The sequence below is a fragment of the Sardina pilchardus genome, chromosome 13 (assembly GCF_963854185.1).
Source record: "Sardina pilchardus chromosome 13, fSarPil1.1, whole genome shotgun sequence".
Classification (NCBI taxonomy): domain Eukaryota; kingdom Metazoa; phylum Chordata; class Actinopteri; order Clupeiformes; family Clupeidae; genus Sardina; species Sardina pilchardus.
In genome coordinates, this window is record NC_085006.1 from 18,553,447 (window position 1) to 18,571,316 (window position 17,870).

Here is a 17,870-nt window from a genome sequence, read left to right on the forward strand (position 1 = left end):
TCACTAGAATACCCCAGTGGCATAACAAATGGATTTTATTCACTCAAGGTTGCGGGTATATATCCAGCTCTGCCCCCCCAGACTGGGAAGGACGGGGTAATACAGAAAAGCCTTTAGTGTAATGACTACATTATGCCGTAAGATGAGCCTCTACAGTATGAATCATTACATTTCCACATGATATCCCTATCGGTCAAGCATCTATTTCTGGACCAGTCATGTGCATTGGTCAGACACATGTTGTCTTCCTCCAGTTATTTGCAGCATAAGGAGGGAGTCGATTGTAGAGAGTGAAAGAGACAGAGAGAGAGAAAGAGAGAGAGAGACAGACAGGCAGACAGAGAGACAGACAGAGAAGATAGAGACAGATTGTACTGTGTGCTCATTGTGTTCCAGCTGCCTTGTCCTTGTATATGCAACAGTTAAGAAGGATTAGTTGTTGAACTTGTGTTCAAGGATGAACCGTGCATAGTTCACAGTGCAACTACTTCCCTGCACGGAATTTCTTAATCTGTGAGTGTGATCGCAGTCAGATAGGAGGTGTCACAATAACAAAAACTCCAGGATCACTTCCAGACAATATTATGTAAACATGAACATTCCTTTTCACTAAACAACTTCAGCAGCGATGGCTTTCTGCGACCCTCTCTCACTTTTGTACTGCACATTTGGAGAATCTGAAAGTAAAATACGCTCTCTCCACAGTCGCAACGCTGTGTAATTGCACATCAGTGGACTGCCTTTGTAATTTTGCATCTATTGAATTGATGGAGGTGGTGCGAGCGAGGAGATTTAACAATGCAACTCTCCGAGTGCCAGCATCGCAGCGTCTCTGAAAGTGTCTGTTGAGGAGCCAGCACAGACAGCATTTCTCCGCACAAATTACGATGAAAGGAACGGTGGTGTTTGGGGTGAAAAAAAAATAAACAGTTTGAAATCAAAGGGCCTTGAGAGACAGCTGACAAAATTAAAGGCCACAGAAAACAATCTCTGCACAATACGGGTGGACCCCCCCCCCCCCTCCCCTCTCTCGTCCTCACTCACTTCATGTTTAGCATGCCAGTACACAGTAGAGGGCCCCATCTGAGCAAGAGACGGGGGTGTAAACTGGAAACACTCACAAACCCTGTGTTCCAAACCCAGGTTTTGCAATCCAGCAACCCCCCACATGCCAACACACAACACATAGAAAGACAAACAAATGCGTACATACATATATATATATACGCATGCAAACACACCCAAACACATTCAGAGGGTGGGGTAGGATGTGTTGACTGAGTGGAGAGTATGTTGCTCTAATAAAACTGGGTGGAGTGGTGTGGGGCGGGGATGGGGATGGGGGAGGGAAAGGATATGGAGGTTGAACCCCAGAACAAACACAGCTGGGTGGACCCTTCCCCTACTCCTTGCCAGAGCAGAAAGCTGTGTTAATCTATCTCGTCTGGCAGCCATCCCCTCCTCTGGCCAATGTGCTTTGGGTTAGTTCTGAGCGAATAGAGAAAGGTGCTGAAAACCTCGGCCCAATCAAAACCAGAGCATCTATCGAGCATGTCTGCTTTCAGTTCGCCAAGTGCTTTGGATTAACTGTTGAAGCATGGACACGTGCCACCGTTGAGAGTGAATGTTAGGCGAACGCCGCTGAATTAAGTCATGATAGCCCAAAACACATTCAAATCTACGGTTTTAAAACCAAAGCCATCAGATTTTTTAATAACATGCAATTACAGCATGCTGGACCGTAAAAAATAGTCCGCCTGCTGGAATTTCACACGTGAGGTTTTTTTTCTTTTACTCCTCCCAACCCATTTATTTCTTTGTGCATCATGATAATTGATGGCCCTGTCCATGTCAAGTAGCACACCGTCAATCAGAAGACAACAGGGCACAGAGACACTGATAACACTGATGGGATAAAGTTAACACAGCATATATGAATATGGTTGCATTGGCTTTCCACCCATTTCCCTGCAATAACAACATCTTTTTTCCACTGGAGGATTAAAGCCAAGAAAATAATGACTTATAGTCATGGCATTATGCTCTTAATTTCAGGATGCTTGCCATGCCCCTCTTTGTTTTGTCAATATCGGCCTTGAATGGGTTTTGTGGAGAAACATCTTACACTCAGACTTTAATATTAATCCTCAGTGACTACTCCATCCAATGGATTTGAACCCATCGGGCTTTTTGGATTGATGCCGTATATCTGAAGTCACTCTTTCATGTTAGCATAAAAGAAATAAAAAGCCTCACCCTGAAACCTTTTTTTTTCAATAAAACATTGAGTGCCTTTGCTTTGTATTATATGCCATGGGTGTTACTTTTTTGGTTTACTCCTTTGCTGCAAGTATTGAAATTAATGATAGTCTGACATGGCTCCTGAATTCATAATGACCAAATTACTGGATTTGCAATGAATGAATTCACACCTGTCATAGGCAATGCAGACAGGCAAACTATGCATTCAGTGGTAGTGGTCATTTTTTGAAGCCGTCAAAGGGGGAGAATCTTTTATGCAAACCCTAATCAATCCCTTTGCCCATGCATTCACAACCATAAGCGACCCCAAATTTGACAATGGCTAAAGCAGGCAACACAATGCTAAGAACAACAGCTCAGAAAAGAACAAGCTGATTGGTTGCTTGGATTTTTCCTGCCAAGGAATGTTGGTCTGGTGCTTTATTTCCTCTTATGATGAAAAGCACATCGTCCATGAGGCCCTGGTGGTCTTAACAGCATAATACAGTATACAATATATCAGAGTATATTACCACTCACTTTTCTTATGAATACCCAGAGAATAATTCTAGAATGGGTCTGATGTGGATCAGGACACAGAGAAGCGGACAGATGCTATTTTAATCAAACAGCATAAAACTCTTACATTGGCAAACTGCAAATGTTCATGTCTACTGTTTCAGCCAGCTTCCGTGACAGCCTTCAGCTTTTATTAACATCGATCAAATTACTCAATCATAATATTTCCATGCAAAACAGCAGTGTTTCAGTGCTGAATAATGCATGAGGATACTGGCCTTGGTAGAGTTGCTTATGGCTGGCAAATTGGATACATGGACATCATGAGAATCACAGGTAGGCTAGTTCAATTTTCTAGTGTTTCTGCATTGTGGTAGTTGTTGAATGTGACTTAGCTGTTGAAACATCACTTAGTCAGATAACTCAGATAACATCAACAGGATGGTTGTAGAGATCCAAGGGCTTTTTAATGACAGTCCGATCACCAAGGCCTTGTCTGCCACCTACTGGTCAAAAATATGTGAAATGATCCTCCTCCACAAACATTAAGTTACGTTGACGTTTTCGTCTAGGCTTAGGCTAAACATATGTACGTATTAAATGCAACCCTTAACCAACCATTTAAATGTACGCAAGATGTCGTTCCTTGATACAACTTGTTTTCCAGTTATTTCCGTCTAATAAAAGTCAAAACAACAACGTTGGTTGAGGCTTGGGCGGTGACGCATGTGTTACGTCACTTATCAACACGGAACAAGCATGCACTTTCGACTCTGCCCCGCGTAAGTGGAAGTGAAATTTCATTGTTTTTCATACTTCCTACTTATTCCTTTAGACAGTCTAAACGATTACCACCCCTATTTGCAAGTAAATATTGTTCAATGTGTTATCTCACGGATTTTGTGCTAAACGACTACATTAATCCTCACATAGCTTGCATTTTAGATCACAAAGACAGACAGCACCATGCACCGTACCGTACCACACCACACCTCACCTCACCTCTGTTCTGAATTGGTGGTCGATAATAGGCTAGTAGTATCATGATATCATCGAGTGTAACTTGTAACCTACCTTAAATAATATAAAATTCGTATACCACGGTTCGTTAAAGTAGGAGTCTCTCGCTCGCCTTTTAATTGGATGTTTCTATGTCCCATCCCAGCTACAGGACTTCTTCGTCAGCATGGATGACTACAAAGTCCTGAAAGTGATCGGGGAGGGGTCCTTTGGTCGAGCCCTATTAGTCCAGCCTAAAAACTGTGAAACACAATGGGTATTGAAAGAAATCCAAATTCCAAAGGTAATTTATGCAGTTAGTAGGCCTAGTAGTACTAGTAGATCTGCAATGTGGCTAGTATAGGCCTACTCTATCAATGCAGATTATTAAATCTCTCTCTCTCTCCCTCCCTCTCTTTGTATTTTTGAGAAGGCTCGAAGTGGGGCACAGTCTAGACGAGAAGCAGTGCTCCTGGCCAAAATGAAGCATCTAAATATTGTGACCTTTAAGGATTCATTTGAAGGTCTGTTTGAGCAATGTTGGATGTCATGTTCTCCATGTAGAAAGCAAAGGAACTCTAGATCTAGTCTGAAGTAGTGTGATTATATTGTATGTGATTACTTCTAGCACACAGTGTGTAGATCAACCTCAAACCTCAAATAAAGTAAAGAAAGTAAACAAACAAGTAGTAGTGGCAAGGCTATTTGAACAGAAAATTTGTCAAAAAAAGTTATTTTGCACACCCCTGTGCCAAATATCAGGAAATACATTGGGACTTTTTCCTCTCTTCAGAATATGAATATTACATAAGAGTAGGTCTACAGTCTATGGACATCAGAGTGTTTGAGGTCTAAACACATGACATTAGATGTTGTCTGTCGTTCTCTTGTGTCTGTTTGCATCCTCTCAGCTGACGGCTATTTGTACATTGCCATGGAGTTCTGCGGTGGAGGTGACCTGCTTCAAAGGATCCGTCAGCAGAAGAACGCACATTTCTCTGAGGATGTTGTAAGATCAAAAAAGATGACAAATGCAACCATCTGTTAGCTAACCTTTCCACTAACGCACTTCTAATGGGGAGTGAATGTCAGCAGTCTCTCTAGAGGAATGAACACCTTTGTTTTCTCCCGCACCCTCCTCCTGTAGGTCTTGAAATGGTTCGCCCAGATGTGCTCAGGTGCCAAACATATCCACGACAAGCGTGTCCTACATCGGGATTTGAAATCCAAGGTAAACATTTTTTTTTTTAGCAGATGATTGAATGTGACTTTCACTTAGAGCGCACTGAATCAACGGCACAGAACGTGTAGAGGTCAAGGCTGTTTATTACGGTAGCTGGCTACAAAGGGATCCCCGGTTTTGTACTCTGCGTTAAATGCATGAGTAATTCTCTGGCTCCCTCATTTTGAATTTCATTGACCGGCATGAGTAGCCTCATGGGGTTTGGGGGATGGGGGCCACCCAACACTCTTTATTTTATGAGGCAAGTCTTTTCAGGGGCAGGGAAAACAATCAGCGTTGAGCTCTTAGATAAACTTTTGCTGACGGACACATTTATTTTAGTGCCTCGATTTTTTTTGGGAAGGTGACCCGTCACCTTTTGACTGAGTGGGTGATTTTTATTGTGATAATGACAAAAAAACCCGATATTATTCACTTCCCTCTCATTTCCTTGGCAGAACATTTTCCTGACAGACAATGGAACAGTTAAGCTGGGAGACTTTGGCTCGGCTTGTCTTCTGAACAGGTACCGGAAAGGCAGCACAGAAATTCCCGTTTTCAAAGTCTTTTGTGAGTCACATTGACCAGAAATCCTGTTATGCTTAGCTACATGTCATGTTTTTTTGTTTTTTTGTTTTTTTTGTATTTTGGTGCAGTGCTGAAGGTTGTGCTCAGACATACGTTGGTACTCCCTATTATGTATCTCCAGAAATCTGGGACAGTAAACCATACAACAACAAAAGGTATAGTATGATATGGTATGGTATGCACTATATATAATGTTCTGTGCACTATGGTCCTGTCTATGCGCCGTCTGTCTATACTTTGTATCACATTGTCTATACATTGTATATCACATTTTTTTCTGGTTTGACACAAACTACATTTTGTTGTCTTTGTACTTGTACACTGCACAATGACAATAACGTTGAATCTAATCTAATCTAACCTACTGTGCACAACTGCCCCTGCCTGATGCAGCCCAGTATATCAGAGTGAAGTGAACCCCTCTCGCTGTCTGACCTTGCTCAGCTTTTGTCCGTTTGTGTAACTGAATGCTTTTTCTGTAATTGGGCGTGGATAGGTTTACTGTTTAATCGAAGAGCCGTTCCGAGGCAGGTCAAAAACATTACTCTCTGTTTGTGTGTTGCAGTGATGTGTGGTCACTGGGCTGTGTGCTGTATGAGCTCTGCACTCTTAAGCACCCGGTAATGTACTCTCCCTCCCTCGTTATATTTCATGTACATAAATATAGAACAAATATATCAGTTGTCTGAATCCAGGCAGTTGTCCTACATTTAAATGTCTCCTTCTGAATTGTCTCCTCCTCTCCTGTCCTCCTCGATCTCTGGTCCTTGTCTTTAGTTCCAGGCCCGCAGCTGGAAGAGCCTGATCCTGAAGGTGTGTCGAGGAGCCTACGACCCCTTGCCCAAGCACCTCCCGTACGAGCTCCATTACCTGATCAAGCACATATTCAAGACCAGCCCCAGGGACCGGCCCTCCGTCCAGACCATCCTGACCACGCACCGCGTCTCCAGGCTGCTGCAGAAACATCTGCAGGCTGCCGAGGGACATCCGCCAGCATCTGGAGCGCATCTTCCTGCCGCGCTCCGAGTGTCATCGGTATGTGTAGCGGAGACTCAGAGCCTTTGTGCTCAAGCAGCCACTTCCTGTTGGAAATAAAAAGCATCCAGTCCAGCAGCAGCGACACTACCAGAGACGGTTTATAAAGCGAGACGATTCATATGAGGGTAAATTCTGGTTTCACTGTGACGCAACTGCCACTCCCATTTAGGAGGCAAACGGGAGCATTTCTATGGTGGAAATAAACCTGTTATCAACGGCACCTGCTTCTACTGATTCTACACCGTTCTAAACCGATTATGTACAGTATGATCATGCCCCTTTAGGAGGCGGAAGTGGGTGCCATTTCATTCCATTGAAAAAACCCTTTATGATTCATCTTAGTAACTATACGATCTTTGACACTACCGTATACGGGGTCATGTTACAGAGCTAGCAACACTCTCTCCCCACACTTACTAGAGTGATCAGTTCCTCATTACTACTGAGGTCATGAGCGAAACGAAACCAGAGTTGTCTCCCATGGTCTTGTAGGCCATGTAATGAGGTCTTTAACCAAAGGGCTCTTTTTCTATTATGGTGATGTTCATGTGTGCTTATGTTGACAGCTGACTGCGCGATTTGGGGAAGATATCTAATTGCGATTTTTCTGACTGATGTTGCAATAGCGATTTTGAGATTTATTGATGTCATTTGATTGATTCAGTTCAGTATTCCAAATATCTCTTTAATTTGTGCCCCCTCTGATTGGTGAACTATGAATACCCAGTTCCATGAACTGTGACACTCGCCAATTAGAATTTTGGTTCCCCTCACACACTATGCACATCCACCAAGCAGAAGTGTCATAGTCAAGGAGGATGAAATTAATATAAAAATAAAAAAGTGACAAAATTAACTTTGCAAGATTATTTGTAGCATTTGCGATCAGGTTATTGCATTGGCTCATATTGTGATTCTGAGAATTGCGCAGCCCAACAGTTTACCCATAAAACACTATGATCACCTAACATTAGTGAAGTGGCATTCAGATGCTTTTGTGGAAGTCCCCTGCAGACCCCTTGCTGATATTTTTTGCCTCGTGTGCATTCACACTTCCTGTTGTTTAGTGGTTGTCTCTGGTGTAGCCATATACCATGCTGTGTGTTTTTTTCGAGGTGGTTAAAATGGTTTCCTTATGTAGAAACCACAGACCGAGCGGGTTCAGCGCTGGAGGAAAGAGGATGGAAAATCGGTGGCCGCACTGCTTGGTCAGAAGACACTTCTCACCTCCTCGACAGTGAAGAGTATGTAGCCTGCACTGAAAGTTTGTGTGCCCTTAACACCTCACAAATAGCCTCATAAAAGTGTGTTTTTTTACATACAGTATGGTCAGCTATGTAATATGTTTGTGTGGGAACCCAAATGTAAAACATGGTCTGCAAGCGAAAAAGCCTACTGCTAATTATTGTTAATTACTGTTAAGGACTGTTAAGGACTTCTGTATTGAACCTAACATCCTGTACCGGTAAACGGTTCGGTATGAATATGTGTATCTGAACACCCCTTAATGCATGAAGTCTGTTCCATTTAGATAGATAGGTAGGTAGATAGGTAGATAGATAGAGAAATTTTAAGCATCCAGTAACTTATACAACCATAGAACAACAAACACACATATACTGTATTTTGCATACATAAAAATCACTCACAGAAATGTGTAAAAATTCATGTTCAGTATTATTTTTTGACTGTCCTGCAAGCAGATTTTCCCCATCTAACCCTTCTGGAAAATATTAATGAAGAAGAAGAGCCTCAACCTTTGGAATGACATGGCCATTAGTAGGGAAATAAGAAAGCCTCCTGCCTCAGGGTTTGTTGGATGTGCAGATTTTGAGTGTGTGTGTGTGTGTGTGTGTTTTTGATCAGGCACTTTTGGGGAGAGTCACGAAGAAGAATCAAGGCCTCGTCGGAAGTGGGCTGCAGGCCCCTCCGAGACGGTCCTGGAGGTCCTCAAAAATGCTGATGTCATTTCCTCGGACAGCATGCCTATCGGTGACCTCGAGGCATGTCCAGGTAATTGTCTCCCTGCCATAAAGCACAGCTCTCATGCAGTCATACGTACACTCTTGACCAGAAACATTCCTCAGATTCTTCAGTAACACATTCTCCACATACCGTAAAACTTCAAACAATAGCCGAGTCCCAAATAGACGCATGTCTCTTTTAAACGCCCGGTGTGGCTACAGATTTGGGGTTACAGGCCGGTCTCCAACAGAAGCCTGGTCTGTTTTTTTTAGTTTCGGGTTGTATTTATTCTTCTTATACCCGTCAGATCGCCAGCAGGTGCAGATTGCGCACACTACATTTATAATTGCATGACTGCGGAGGTGAAAGCCAGAGATCCAAATGCTTAACTTTTTTCGACAATGGCCTATGTCCTGCATTACTTAATTAATGCCATTTTTTTAAAAATTGCGCACTAGACAACATATTTTATCACGAACTTTCTTTGTTTAGTTTCACTTTCTCTCGATTCTCCGCGTTTCTCCGCATTTCTCTCAATACTGTGGCGGAAAAGAAAAAGACTTGATTTAAATGACATTTAAGCTGTCAAATTTGCCTAACAAAATTCGGGAGAAGCAGCGGCAAGATATTTCTCGGTTGATCCAAAGAGGGTGCGTATGGCTGAGCTGTAACGTCTGTCTCCAAAGAGGGAGAGCCCTGCGCATCGGGAGCTGCGCAAGCAAAGCAGGCAAGTGGAGGAGAGCGACGAGGAGGAGGAATTCGCAAATCAACTTGTAGTAGCCTAGTTGAGGATCACGGTGATAGCGATTAATAGGATCAGTTGTTTTACAGGGTAGCATTCATTCTTTATTGTTGATGTGTTATCAGGGGCAACAAGTTCACAGGCTCGATGGTAACTTGAATTGTTCAGCCCGCTGTCACATCGTTTCGTTAGGCCTATTTTAAGCTGCCAATAATTTAAGACATATCTAATATAGTAGGCTAATTCTAATATGATCTGATTTGTGAAACACATTCGAATTATAGTCTAAATAAAGTAGCCTACCGTAATATAATGTGGTAACCTCCTGTTGTCATGCTTTCCGTCTGCTTATGCTATTGGGTAGTTATTTCTAATCCTACAATAAACCTACACTCAACTAACACCACTAAATTAAACGCCTGTCTCATATAGACGCCTGTCTCAAATACACGCCGGTGCATTTTGGCGATTTGGCAAAATAAAAGCCCGGGCTATTGTTTGGAGTTTTACGGTACTTCAGTTACACATTCTTCCCATAACCACATCCTGCTGCTTCGCTGCGTGGTCAAAACATGGCAAGGCATTTATATCCTACGACGGTGTTTCATGAAGATAATTTGAAAGCTTTGAATAGTTAAAGGTCCGCACACTGATAGAAGCTGCCAAAACGTTTATTTACTGTAGCACTTGTGCTAAATAAACGTTTGTGGAGCTTCTATCAGTGTGTGGACCTTTATCATTTCTTTTCATCCTTGGTCCAGCACCTTTACGACTAAGATATGCGCACATCCTCTTGTTTTTAAGCATTGAATAGTTCCCATAAAATGGGATGTCCTTCAATTGTCATTGAAGCTGTAATGTATTTAAAAAGGAAATGAGACGAGGAAGATGTTTTCATCTCTGGTCTGTAGAGTCTTTGCCCTGTGAGGCTCCGCAGAAGAGAGAGCGGAGACGGTGGGACCGGGAGCCTCCACAGCGTCTCCTGAGCCTGCTAGAGAAAGCCAGCCTCAGCACGGCTTTCAAAACCTACACTATACACAGACAAGGTGTGTGTGTGTGTGTGTGTGTGTGTGTGTGTGTGTGTGTGTGTGTGTGTGTGTGTGTGTGTGTGTGTGTGTGTGTGTGTGTGTGTGTGTGTGTGTGTGTGTGTGTGTGTGTGTGTGTGTGTGTGTGTGTGTGTGTGTGTGTGTGTGTGTGTGTGTGTGTGTGTGTGTGTGTGTGTGTGTGTGTGTGTGTGTGTGTTTGTCTGTCTGTCAGAGAGAGTTTATGTGTTTGTGTGTGTGTGTGTGTCTGTCTGTCTATCTGCCTGTCTGTCTGTGTCTCTGCACATTTGTTTATGCCTGGAACTTCTTTTCCCCAAGCTTTGTAATTCGTAATAAAAGTGTTCCTCTCCCAAAAATACTAGATGTCATCGATGGTGATGGTGATGGTGATGGTGATGGGGAGGGGAAGGGAATATTTTGCCCAGCTCAGTCTCACTCTCCTCATAGTTCCTCCGAGTTCCCTGCAAAGTTTCTTCACTAACTATGTGCATCTTATTTGCCTGCTCACTTCCACTCTGTGAACTGTCAGAGCAGTGAAATGAGGTGACAGTGACTGTAGCCTTTCCCCCTCAGATGAAGTTATGTCTGCTGTACAGTTTATTCTCCATCACCACCTGTCCTCATCATGAACCTCTCAGAACGTACAGTACTCTGAAAGACACAGTAAATCTGATTCTCATGGATTTAATGGCAGGCATAGTGCATACTGGACTCTTTTAACATCTCTTAGCTGTGAAGTATAGACCTCTGAAGTTTGCCTACAAAAAGGATCCAAAGCTTGCATCTTGGCCCATATAAGGAGATCTGGGAGTTAATTGAAGCTAACTGCCTAGTTGCATTGAAAGTTAGCTCTGGGGTAGCAAGATCCAAGTGTGCCGTCTTCAACTACCGAAGATCACAGTAGCCTATCCACTAGATGGCAGTGGACAAAACTGTGTAGCGAAAAACGTTTGCATTTCCAATGTCATCATCCCCGCGAGAGAGGTGCGATAATTGAAAATCCCCATGTTATTTTCCCATAGAAAAAATGTCAAGATACCGGATCTATCTATTTGGGCAAAGATGGTAGCATTTTTGTAGGCGAACTTCAGAGGTCTATTTCAGCAGGAGAGAGCATCAGTGTTTTGAAATGAATAAACGTCTCTTCATAGCTGTGATATGCTTCATAGCTGTGAACTGCTAATAACTGAGAATGTATTCTAGAAGGTCTCCCATTAAGTGCAACCACTGTTTTGATTTGTCCCCCTCTCACTTCATCATTGATGTGTAAAGTGGTGGGTGTTTTTAAATGAATAGTACTAACTGCTTTGGTGACCTTGCACTGATGCTTCATACTTTTAACGGTGTGGATATGTTTCTTTTAACGGTGTGGATACAGTATGTTTCTTTTAACGGTGTGGATATGTTTCTTTTAACGGTGTGGATACAGTGTTTCCCACAGAATTTAATTCTATTTGTGGTGGTAGTGTGTTTGTGCGCAAATTTTAAACAAATTTGCCCAGCGTACTTATGATGCCAGCTGGATTTAATCGCGATTTAGCCAGTCGTCAACAACAGTCAACAACAACAATCCTTGCTGGATTTTGTTTTTTATGTATTCTTTAAACATGCATGCATGTTTGTTGAGGGACAGAGAGGCTGCACAAAGGTGTGCATAGGTCTTCAATGAAATGAGTTCATCTAGTTTAAATAGTACAACATAAAATCATTGTGTGGTGGTCAGTGTTGATATTGTGGTGGGCCGCCACAAATAAGTCAATGTATGGGAAACACTGGGATATGTTTCTCTGATGACAGTGGCCACCTTGTAAAAAGGTTGGAGCTTTAATTAGTGTGAAAAAAACACCACTTTTATTCTGAGTCATCTTCAACACCATACCACTTCTGCATTGTTATTCTATTTATATATATATATATATATATATATATATATAGGCTTTTATGCCTTTAATCTGACAGGATAGTGTAGAGAGTGACAGGTGGAAAAGTGGGAGAGAGAGATCATTTGTTTAGGTTCATTGCTTTGACCTGCTTAAAGAAAGTGAGAACCACTTGGTCTTCATTAACACCTTTTTTTTGCAGAGCAGAAATTAGCTCTTGCAAACATGTTCTCACGCCTTCATTGGGTTCACACCATACACCCTTTTGCAAAACAATTCATACAGATATCATTCTGAAACTCTCACACACCGTCTTCAACTTTCAATTGCCTGATGATGGTCATCTGATCGAAACGCTGCAAACAAAGTTCAAAGTGCAAATGAAGACAGTGTGCGGAGCTTGCTACCTCTTTGATGCTTAAATGGAGACCCTGTGGGCCTTTTGTGATGCACCCGTCCAAAGGCTAAATGCTAAACAAAAGGAAAACATCTATTGACGGGTGGTAGAGATTCCTTGCATAAGTCTGAATCTCTGATACACCTGTGTGAAACTCCTCGTCCTCTGCACAATTCCTCAATCAGAAATCATTCATTATCCACAAGAGATACCATGTCTGTTGTGTTGCCATTTGTAAGTTTGGATCTAAGGCACATTTAGAGAAAGTATACTGTACTGCCTATCTGGTGAAGAAAACGGTACAAAAGGTGTTTACTGTAGGTCTATTTCAATGAAAGATGACAAGTTGTAGTTAAATGAAATGTTGTCTTGTCTAGATTTTGCAAGAGTGATTCTGTTTAGACCTGTGTGTTAATTGTTTTGACACTGTGATGTCAGAGTTGACACAAGCATTAGTGATCGAGAAAAACTGCATTACTTCCAGTGAACTTGACATCAGACATATGATAAACAAATAGTCCATACATCAGACAGACAGACATAACATGAAGAGCATACATCACACACTACAATACACATACACCCTTGTAGGACCAGACCAGCTGGACATCTAGCTTATTTTGACTCTTTTATTTTCGGCTTGTGGTACGAAAGACATTTTTATTCTATTCTTGGTCAGAAGGGGTGGGCAGAAACGACAACTAGATGGCAGTAGTTTAAAATCAGATGCCAGGAGGTGTGTATAGTTACATACAATGTTGTTGGCCTTTCTCACCAGTCAGTCTTTGTAAATGTGTTCAATGCTCAGTAGTGCTATCACAACCCAAAGCAGCTGTAAGATGATGTCTGGTGTTGGCTCCACCTCCCAGGTGAAGGCCCTCCTCTTGGCCCCTTGGCAGATGGACAGGATGATGCTGTTGATGGCCCTGAGGTTCACCTCACTGATGAGAGCAGACTGGACCCCCGATCCGATGACGAGGATACGTGAGTGTGACACCTCCATAAAACTGCCCTGTGAATAAGAATACCCCATGAATGGCTTAAAGAGGACATAGAGTGGATGAATTGAGTATTGTACTGTGTTCTCTGATGTTAAAATAGTATATATTCAACCTTGATTTATAAAAAATAAACTCAATTGCAATTTTACAAGCCCAATTAAAACCTTATATTTAGGCTGGCTATTGAAATGGTCCTTTTGACTATATGGCGCCCTCTTTGGCAACCACAATTGAACTTCACTGGCTTTGCGATATCTGACATCACATGTAGCCGTTTATCTAATTCACCCATTTTTTAGTGGCTATTTCTAAGTTCAAAAATTCCATATGAAGGAGGGCACATACATGCCTCATGTTCATGATAGCTCTTTGGTTATGCACAACCTCTCCTAATTCATCAAAAGCAAGACAAAAATGATTTCCATTCTATGTCTCCTTTAAGTATTCAGCGACCCCCAAAATTAGTATCGTACACCTAAAATACCTGTTAAATGTTTGAGACACAGTTACCTAATTGCTGTTAGATTCACTAAATGACCAATTAATTCATATTAGTCATTTATTTTTTGTTAATAAACATTATGCTGCACCATTCAACCTTCTGGCCCTTACAGTCTGGTTTTGGTTTGTCATTCTGCCAAAACTGAGGTTTTAGCTACTTTCAATGCCTCAGTCACAGATAAAAGAGCAGTTTTTCAGTTTTCAGTTTCAGTTTTAATTTTGCTTCAGCCTTTGACACAATGAACCATGACATTCTCCTCCACATAATCTGAGCAAGGGATTTCTGAGATTTCAAAGAACGTTTATTCAGTATGGCTTGGTAAGGACAGGTGTCAAAGTCTCATCATGACTTTACCACAGGTGTACCTCAGGGATCTGTACTCAGACCCCTTCTGTTTTCCATTTACACCAGTTCCTTGAGGATGAGATTGTTTGCGCCCATGGATTTGCCTTTCAGTGTTATGCAAATGTTACTAAACTAAAAGTCTTTCAGGGAAGCTATACTGGGCGCGTAACTGAAGTGACTACCACTTCCATTGCTGAAGTGACTACTACTACTGCTACTTCCATTGATTATTGTGGAAGTTAATTGTTACAGCAGATGCAAAGCGAATGGAACGCTTCAGTTATGCACATGGTGTAGCTTCCGTTTCCCACCTGGTGACTACTAGGACTATTTTGGTTCTCTGTAAACTGGTCTATTGTAGTGCATAGGTAGCTGGCCTACTTGCTTCTGTGGTGAGACCATTAGGGCCTGTGTCCACCAATCGCGTTTATTTGCGCCGACGGTGACCATTTTCAATATAAAGTCTATGTAGCTCAGCGTTCACAGCACTGAGCGCCCTCGGCGGAAAAAAGCTCTCGGCGCTGACCATTTTTTTTCCCGCAGCGCTCAGACCGCTCAATGTTCAAATCGGTTCAACTTTTAGAACAGCGCTGGGCTCGTCAATGTCACTTCTCTTTATAAACTATCTCTGGTTTTGGTAACATAGCCACAATAAACACTTGACTGAAGCGCTGAGAAAAGAAGGTTGAGGGGGCTCTAAGCATAAAAAAAAAAACGTGATTGGTGGACACAGCATCTTAAAGTACCTCGAGAAACAGATATCTGTGTGTAAAACCCCTTTAAACTCAAATCCCTCACTCCTGGCCTACAGGACAGTTACTTATCTGCACCTTGCTCTCTTCATTCCATGACCCAGATCTCCCCCCAAAATGTCTGAGGAAGGGCTGCTAAGGCCCGAAACGTCACTTATAACAAGGAATATATACTTTGGGAGCGTTTCGGTGCGCGGATGTTTACATTGCTTTTTAACTCAATTTTTTTGATCTCGCACCCAGCAAATTTTTATGGATGTGCGTGATTATACTTTTATATCTTCAACTAGATCTCCCCTCTTCCTGTCCCCTCTTGCCTACTAGTCCTCTGTAGAGCTCCTACAATGTTGGCCTTCCTTCAACACTAAGATGTCACAGTGAAGACTCTGGTGTTCTATGATTCCTTGTAGACTTTCACTGTGTTGTATACGTTAGATGTTGAATTCTATTAAGTCCATTGTTGTTTTATTTTTTATTTAGGTTATATGACCTTTACTTGGACTTGCTTGTAGCTGTGAAATAATGTTAATGTAATGTTTATGTATGTTGTTGTATGTTGCTTTGGACAAAAGCATCTGCTAAGAACTATAAACAGAAGCAGAAGCATTTCATTTTCACTCCGGTTTTGTTTTTGTTTGTTATCTGCAGGGACTTTGAGGAAGAGACTCATTTTGACCTGCTGGATGGACTTGAAAAAATGACTACTGAACACTAACATTTTATCACCATTTTCCACAAACACTTCCTTTATTTCATGTCATGATTTTTTTTTTTTTAGATGTTGATCTTTTTATGAAACTAATCTAGTTGTGGTGATCATGACAGAATTTGGTCTCGGTGTACAGTCACGGGAAGATAAATTGCATAAATAACACTCCAAAAATAACTGTGCTAGTTCTTGTTTTGTGGTCAGTGTGCTCCAGATACTATGCTGAGCAATCTGCAGCACGCACAGCATCACTGTAGAGATATCAAGTCTGTGTAGCCTACCTCGGTTTTGAAGTCACGGTCCGGTTAATTTTTGGAATGGTGAGATCAACACTATAGGATTTTATTGGAATGGTGAGACTGTAGGTCACAGGTGTCAAACTCAAGGCCCAAATGTGGCCCACCGCGTCATGTTATGTGGCCCGCGAGAGCTTAAAAGTTCTGATACAGTTTTTGTGTATTGGCACCACATTGCATGCGTGTGAGACTGCCAGGGAGACCACGTCAACCACCTTCCTCTGTGATCAGTGAAACTGGCTACATCAAATGTGAGAGCAACCCGTACGTGTGAAAAAATAGACCAGTATTCGAAACTATTTTTGCATGTCGCGAACGGAGCGCCCGAATTACGCGCTTGGTTTAGCCTCCCTGTGAAGCGCTTGATTCAGATCAGGCAAGCAGAGGTAGACTAGAAGTTTGTGGTAATCGCCGTGTTGCTTTGCATTTTCATTTCAGTTTAAAGAGAACAACGTAGAATCCACACAACTCCTTTCAACTTTAAAACTTCAGAGAAAAAGTCCACCTGGACCGTTCGCTTCTATAGAATATGTGTATGGAATGGTGTTGTGACGCATTTCATGGATGCACTTTTTGACATGTCAGTTAGCCTACTCGTTTGCATCACTGGCTAGATGTAAAAAAGTCCACCCGGGCCGTTCGCTTCTTTTGCTCTTCTCAACTTCTCGATTTTAGAAGTTTTATACCGTTGCTAAAGATTTTTTGGCTGGTGCAAATCTTTAAAGTTGGTGTACTGTAGGTGTACAGTCAGCTAGCCTAAAATTCCCAGACCATATTGCCGATGCGCTCAAAAGGTGTCAAATGTTTTTTGAGGTTAATTGACTAGACTGACATATGATCCGCCATATAATGTGAAATTTGAAACATGCTCCGCGCACAATAAAATCCTATAGTGTTGATTACTGCTTCAGACTACAATTGGTACATTTGGTAGACAACTACCAAAGTAAAACTCACGTCCTAACATCTAAACGATTTCGGTAAGAACATTTGTACCTTTACCACCTCAGAACACATGTCACACCTGCTGACGCTCTAAAAATAACATCGGCTTTGTGGTTAGACTGCTGAGCGGTCTGCAGTGCAGTACCACTGTAGAGGCATCAAGTTGAGGCCTGTGGTCTAAGCCCCTGTGTGGTGATTTGCTTGCTAGTATGCATATTTTAATTCCAAGAAAAGTCCCTGTTGTACATGCTTGCTCAGCTGTCAGCTGCTCCGTGTCATCTTATCCTTGTGGCAGGCATTTCATTCGGTTGGTTATACTGCCAAAAATCTGTATTGAAGGACACTTTGTTTCCAGTATGTAAGTTCCTGTTGTTGGGTCTGGTATTGAAAAGATTTTCCAACTTTCAGCAAGACTTTAGTGACTTTTTTTAGTGTTTTTTTTTTTTTTTTTACAATCAGCTATTTATGTGGAATGTTAAACATTAGGAATGTTACCGTCAACATCCGGCCTTTAATGAATTGGAGAATTGTCTCTCTCTTGAAACGGTCCGTCTCTGCGGCCCAATCCGCCGGGCCGTGGTGAAGTATGGGATTGATTATCTGCCGTGTTTTCCAGCGCTATCGAAACCAGACGGTGACGGCTGAACCTGGGAAGCAGAGAGAATGTGGAATAACACACACAAGAG

General features: G+C 42.1%; 1 protein-coding gene across 1 annotated transcript in view; it reads left to right on the forward strand.

The window, feature by feature from the left end:
* Positions 1 to 3,489: 3,489 nt before the first annotated feature.
* The window catches only part of nek3 (NIMA related kinase 3), a 14,969-nt gene continuing 588 nt past the window's right edge, over positions 3,490 to 17,870 (forward strand). Inside the window, exons 1-14 of the mRNA XM_062552414.1 lie at positions 3,490 to 3,542; positions 3,926 to 4,063; positions 4,193 to 4,283; positions 4,671 to 4,768; positions 4,907 to 4,990; positions 5,440 to 5,507; positions 5,638 to 5,724; positions 6,135 to 6,189; positions 6,347 to 6,604; positions 7,749 to 7,851; positions 8,474 to 8,620; positions 10,226 to 10,360; positions 13,504 to 13,618; positions 15,883 to 17,870. The exon at positions 15,883 to 17,870 is cut by the window's right edge and continues 588 nt beyond it. Of these exons, the coding sequence (XP_062408398.1) occupies positions 3,947 to 4,063; positions 4,193 to 4,283; positions 4,671 to 4,768; positions 4,907 to 4,990; positions 5,440 to 5,507; positions 5,638 to 5,724; positions 6,135 to 6,189; positions 6,347 to 6,604; positions 7,749 to 7,851; positions 8,474 to 8,620; positions 10,226 to 10,360; positions 13,504 to 13,618; positions 15,883 to 15,949 (1,425 nt within the window). The 5' untranslated portion in view covers positions 3,490 to 3,542; positions 3,926 to 3,946 and the 3' untranslated portion in view covers positions 15,950 to 17,870. The remainder of the gene's footprint in view (positions 3,543 to 3,925; positions 4,064 to 4,192; positions 4,284 to 4,670; positions 4,769 to 4,906; positions 4,991 to 5,439; positions 5,508 to 5,637; positions 5,725 to 6,134; positions 6,190 to 6,346; positions 6,605 to 7,748; positions 7,852 to 8,473; positions 8,621 to 10,225; positions 10,361 to 13,503; positions 13,619 to 15,882) is intronic.